General features: G+C 42.8%; 1 protein-coding gene across 3 annotated transcripts; it reads right to left on the reverse strand.

The window, feature by feature from the left end:
- Positions 1-1,920: 1,920 nt before the first annotated feature.
- Positions 1,921-5,962, reverse strand: LOC126983539 (YLP motif-containing protein 1-like). 3 transcript variants are annotated; one of them, XM_050836307.1, is made up of 4 exons: positions 5,815-5,962; positions 5,059-5,354; positions 2,962-3,242; positions 1,921-2,501 (listed from the first exon to the last, which is right to left on the reverse strand). In XM_050836307.1, the coding sequence occupies exons 1-4, from the start codon at positions 5,820-5,822 to the stop codon at positions 1,977-1,979; spliced, it is 1,110 nt and encodes a 369-aa protein (XP_050692264.1). In that variant the 5' UTR covers positions 5,823-5,962; the 3' UTR covers positions 1,921-1,976. The 3 variants fall into 3 exon arrangements, with proteins under 3 accessions (XP_050692264.1, XP_050692265.1, XP_050692263.1); XM_050836308.1 differs by having other exon boundaries at positions 2,962-3,104; positions 5,059-5,390; XM_050836306.1 differs by having other exon boundaries at positions 5,059-5,390.
- Positions 5,963-6,198: the final 236 nt, after the last annotated feature.

The following is a 6,198-nucleotide window of genomic DNA, read 5'->3' on the forward strand; positions in this document are numbered from 1 at the left end:
TCCATGTGATCCAGTGACTGGCACACTAAACAAGGAGCCTTGGAAAGTTTACATGGGCCAGCAACAGGGTTTGCTGATTTACATTTTTAATTATAATATCAATGGTTTTAATTTGGAAAAGTGTCTTGTCAAGAAAGCTACTATAACTCGGCAGGTCATTTTTAGGCAAACAGAAGAAAGAGCATTCTACTTCATTGGCCAGAAGAAAGGAAGAAGTATGGCTGCCCAGCAGTAAAATTGATAGAAAAAAAAGCTGAAGGAAAATTGCATTTTCAATTGAATTTCTATATCTTCTGTATGTTGACTTCTGGGTAAAATGCTGTGTACTAGTACAGTTAGAGCTGGGATTCACAAAAGATGGGTAACAGGCCTAAATTCAGTCTCAGTAATTGCCAATTGGACACAGTCATTCCAGTGATATCCCATGATTCTGCATAGGCATTTATTACTCAAGGCATCAATTTGCCTCTTTCAAGCCACTATTTAGTGTACATGTTTAACAGCCATATAGTAAAACGGGAAGTACAAGCAACTTTAAGATAAAAATCTCTCCTGTACAGGTACCAGCAATGCCAAGTACTCGCGCTGAGCGAGTCCATAATTGGGCTAAGCCAATCTGTCATAAGACTTTTTGATGAGACCCACCATCGTTCTGCACTGTGCTACCAAGGTAAGTGAAATTTCCCAAGATCTCAATGTTATCACTCCATGCATGAACAACTGTACTGTTTTATACAGTAAGTTTCCTAACACCTGTACCTTGGTCTTGGCCCAGGAGATTTGAATTCCCAGGGTCTTCACCTTGTGTAGTGCCTCGAGAGCCATCACCAAAACCTCCAGTGTACCAAGATTACTGCATCATTGGCAAAAACAAGGTCAGTGACCTTTGTATTGCAGATAGATGCTTTACAATGACATTGGCCCACAATTCTACCTAATGTTGTGTCCATACAAGTGTTGCAATGCGACTGGGTATGGACACCACCCTACCTCACTTGAGTATTCACAGGGAAAAAGTTGCATACTCCCCCCCCCACCCCCACCCATCCTACCTACCCATGCACCTCAAAGCACTCTCAGTCAGAGTACAGGTCAGTTGTTAGAACAACGATCCTTTTAGGAATCCCACGGAGTTACAAGAGATGCCAGTGCTTCATAATGCACCGATTCAAATGACACACACACACACCGGGAAAAGCAGAAAGCAGCTATGAGTAAGGGAGGGAAGGAGATAAACAGACTGAGTCTTCCTGTCTCTGTTCACTATGCAAGTTATAAATAGGGCGAGAGGAGTGAAGGGGTGGTGCAGGACAAAAATTGCAGATGGAGGTGCAAAAGTCAGCACTCATTCTGCTGTCAGCTCTCCTTCACTGCCTAAGTTGTCACACACTCTTATAGCCACTCGCTGTCACACATAAAGCCTGGCCATTTCCTTAGTAGAAAGAAGCTAGACAAGCCCCCCCCTGCCCCCCCCCCAACACACACTTATCAGCACTTTTAGTCCCAGAATACAGGCCAGTCAGCAAACCAATAGTCCTTGCAGGAATCCCTCAGTTGCAAGAGATTGCAAAGTGCCTCACGATGCACTGAATCAAATGCCTTCTTGAGATCGACATAGGCTGCAAGCTTCCACTGTCAAAACTCATATCAGTGCTCAACTAGTAGTACACAAAGCATTAGGATCAGGGTTTAATACAAGAAAATGGCCTCATAAGACTGAAACAATCAGTGGAAACAAACAAGGATTAATGCAAAAAAATCATTAAAAAAATATATATATATATTTAAATGAAAAAAATATGATTTAAAGCAAATAAATCAAATTTTTTCATTTTTTAGATGGGCAAGCACCTTACCTGGCACACTGATATTGGGAAACAAATATATCATGCCAACTGCATAAGAAAACAATAAAATATATACAATGTCAGTAAGGTTTATTCTTCCCTTTTAGAGTAGGGAGAAATACATATGAACTAGTGGTTCATTTCATTTCCAGCACGTGCTTTTCTATCTGCTTCCGCCATAAACGTGGTTAATTTTGCGAGCAATTGTAAGTGCATTTCTTCAGGATAGCTGGCTATCCAATTGCGCGCTATGATCCCTGCAGCATATGGGAGGTCCTCCTTAATGGGTTCAGCAAAAGAAGATTTTAACAATGCCAATGCTTCTTCACTAGCTGTTCTTTTACTGTTACAAGTCTTATCACATGCTACACGCTTGATAGACTTGTTGGTTTTTGGTCTGGTTCCTTGTGTGTGCTGTGATGGAGGTGGCATTGGTGTGGTCTGTGATGGAGGTGGGGTTGGTGTGGGCTTTGATGGTGGCGGGGTTGGTGTGGGCACTGATGGCGGTGGGGTTGATGTGGGCACGGATGGTGGTGGGGTTGATGTGTGCACTGATGGAGGTGAAGGCTCACTGTCACTCTGGTAGTTTATATCATCATCACTCATGAATGCATCAACATGCACTAACATGGTGCCATTAGACAGCTGTGATTCCTGTTGAAGAGAAAGCAACTGTAAACACCTTGACTGCAGATTTCCTACAAGACATCACCAAGCTACAGGAATGGAACAAAAAGTGGCTGCTACAATTCAATAAGGAAAAATGTAAAGTCATGCACCTTGGGAGGGAATATCCTGCATACCAATACCACATGGGAAACACTCCACTAAACACCCCAGAGGCAGAGAAAGACCTGGAAAGATATGTTACTAGGCTACCAGTGAAAGCCAAATCCATGCCATTCACAGCAGACGGGTTAACAACGTGCACCCAATTTTTTTTTTTTTTTTTTTTTTCTTTTTATCAGATTCAAAATCAGTAATAAGATACTAAGTAAGAAAAATAAATGAAGGCTGCCCCATGCTTCTTGACAAGGTACAGATCAATAACCTAGGATATAAGATATAAAATTGAGTGAATACATCCCAAAATGTGATGCTTCACTATACTCACAGATAATGTGTTGTTACCAAGGTTTGGCAAACTTGGCTCTGGAGGCACAGTATCTGTCAAACTTGGCTCTGGAGGCACAGTATCTGTCAAACTTGGCTCTGGAGGCACAGTATCTGTCAAACTTGGCTCTGGAGACACAGTATCTGTCAGAAACCGGAGTGAGTCAAATGTCTTCCACTTCGGAATGTGGTTGGTGCCAGAGGAACTCTTTATAGCTTTTATCTTCGCCAGCTCCCTCTTGAATGACGACCTCAGGATGTTAAATTTCGTCATCACTGCATCTGCAGCATGAAAGACCAATTAAAATTCAGTAGACATACTGATGTGATCTACATAAATTTTGTCCAATTTTTTTGCCTTCCTTTTTTCTGGTTCATTAGGTTTATTAGTTTGGATTTCTCTGAACTGATTATATAGGACACTGAAATGGGCCAGTAAGACAAAACATGTTTCAGAAAAGAGTACTATACATTGAACCCCCACTTGGATTTGGCAGCAGAATCATTCATGGTATCTCAACAGTGTAACACCTCTAGTACAGTGCAAAGGCTCCTTGTGGCACAATATACACTACACATTGTACAACTGAATCATTGATGCATATCATCATACCTAGAGTATTAGGATGGTTGAAATTTGCTCACATCTATTAATATCATTGCATCATTCAGTTCTACACAAACCTGTAATTACTGTGTGTTTCAAGGTTCATATTTGGTGAACTAACCATGAATTATCTCCAAAATGAAAATTTTTTACTTGCAATCTTACTTAGAAAATGAGTTCAAGCACCCTCCAATCCTCTTGAAAAGTCGGTAATTAAGTAAAAATATGTTTATCAGATTCCATTTTTTTTAATATTACTATTTGGGATAGATGTTAGCCAAGGTAGGCAATTAGGTTAGGTCATTAGACAGCCTGAAAGAGCATGCCTGGGTATCTTTATTAATTGCCCAATTAGGTTAGGTCATTAGACAGCCTGAAAGAGCATGCCTGGGTGTCTTCATTAATTGCCCTATGGCTTCGAGATGTCGGTGTGCTATTTATATATATTTGCTCACAATAAGGAAATTTTATGATATTTGCATCATAACTTTATATCTGATTTTTTTTTTTTAATTTGAAATATTTTTTAATTCAATCTCAACTCTTAATTTTTAGTCAGGGAATAGTAACGAGAGGGTAGCCTACTAAATCAAGACACTGACAGCTTATTTCTGAACAAAAATATGATGCTTTTTATTATGAAGATAGTATTTTTTTCTGGAAATCACTAAATGATTGACTTTTCAATGCCTGTTGTGCACCTGCCGCTGCCTGCTGCCACTCATTACCACCGGGCCATGTAGTGGACTCACCCCCACCACTGCCCCGTCCCGTCTCGTGCTGCATATTTTCGCCAGACAACACCAAATGCCAAATAAATTGAAACTAACCTAACTTAATCTAACATAATCTACTTAACAGGGGGTGCTTTGCCCCCCTTCACCCCCTACTGCACTGCACTGTTCCTCCACTCCAGCACCCCCCACCCTCCAAAACAAGCTTGGGGATCTGTCGGGAATTGGGGCTTTGGGGGGGAAAGAAAAAATTGACTGGAATATATGACTTCAAAATTTCCCTTAAAAAAAAACTAAAATAGGGAAAATTCCCTACTCCCGAAAGCTTACGGAAACTTCCACTCCCGCGCTGCGTATTTCCGACAGCTTATTTGGATATCAGATATACTTAAACTACTTCAACCTAACTTTAAATAACCTAACCTTGATCCCCTTCGACTAGGAAATTTCCCATCTTAGGGAAAGTTTTTAGGGAAATTTTGGAGGCCCATTTTTCAGTTAATTTGACTCTCCCCCCAAAAAAAAATTCCCCACAGGTCCCTAGGCTTGTCTTGGGGGGCAGGGGGGGTGGCTGGAGTGGTGGAGGGGGAGGCGGACTTCTTGTAAAGAATTACCTCACAGGATGTATGTGTACAACAGGAACTATATAGCTGCCCCATGTAGGCCAATGGGCCTCTTGTTGCTTCCTTATTCACAAACACGTACTCTCATGAAGTATCTGTGACGGTGTGGGTTACCACAAAGACTGTTAACATACCTGAAGTAAGACCATCTCTGTTAGGAAAGGCAACTTTGAGGTCTGTGGCGATGCGGCTGTACAGCTTCTTCTTCAGTGATTTCTTTGTGAATAAGGGGCTGTTCACATTCCATAAGGCAGGGCTTGAACGAACCAACTCGATCAAGCGCGTCTCCATCTCCCAAGACCAGTGAACAGGCATGCTGGTGACCGTGGTGCAGGCGTGCTCGTGCTGGGCGTGAGCTGTTGCTGCCGATCCCCGCGGCTCACTCAGCAGTGTTGGCTGCACGGGGCCAGCGCCGAGTGGACCAACACTCCTTTGGAAACAAACCTCTTCAGGAGGGCCCGTGTGCCTATTTATGAGTAGAAACAGATGTGTAATTTGCCACTCATATTATGTTATCATTTACTTGATTTTGCACGGATGAACGAAAATGACTTCCTGAAAACTGGCCCCCCAGATCGAGGCGCACACACCAGCAGCTGCCACACACTGAAGCTGCTAAAACCAAGGCACCATTAGGAACACCTGGAACAAACTGCCGGAATGGATCATCAACGGTGCCAGCGTAAACGAATTTAAAAATAACAGCCTTATGAGGCATCCCCTTATGAGCACTAGTTTCCTTGCCTCTTAAATAATCACTTGGTAAGCAATAAATACTTAAGTCGCCCACTGCCGTCGGTTCTTTGGAACGTATCACAGAAAGGGTCTCTGTTCACTGAGCGGAAATGGCTCCATGCTCACGGAAAACGACTCTCCGGGAGGATACTCACGGAACCATGCTCAGTGAAGTTAATCGTTCGCTTGCTGACAATATTCACAACAATGGACTCTTCTCCCATCGTCCCGTGAACCACCGCCGAGGATCATTCTAAAAAGCCTCCTTGACCGCCGCCGAGGATCATTCTAGGTAGCTTTGACCGCCGTCGAGCGTCCCGTAAAACCGCCGGAGGAGCCGAGAAGGACGCCGCCCGCCGCCTTCCCATGAAAATACATAAATAAATCATAAAATTCGTAGTGCGATACTGTGTTATAGTGAGTGAAGATGAACAGTGTACCGCCAATGAGAAACTGAGTGTGTGGATAACCAGGAGAGAGGATCAAGAGGAGGAGGACCCAGGAAGAGATACAGGGCAAAACAGAGGACAGGACAGCAG

This window comes from Eriocheir sinensis, chromosome 54 (assembly GCF_024679095.1).
Source record: "Eriocheir sinensis breed Jianghai 21 chromosome 54, ASM2467909v1, whole genome shotgun sequence".
In the NCBI taxonomy this organism is placed as follows: Eukaryota; Metazoa; Arthropoda; class Malacostraca; order Decapoda; family Varunidae; genus Eriocheir; species Eriocheir sinensis.

Coding starts and splice junctions, on each gene's coding strand:
- LOC126983539 (XM_050836306.1), bottom strand. Junction 3,243..5,058: donor CAGAGATGGTCTTACTTCAG/GTATGTTAACAG, acceptor TTCATGCTGCAG/ATGCAGTGATGACGAAATTT. Junction 2,502..2,961: donor TTGGTAACAACACATTATCT/GTGAGTATAGTG, acceptor TCTCTTCAACAG/GAATCACAGCTGTCTAATGG.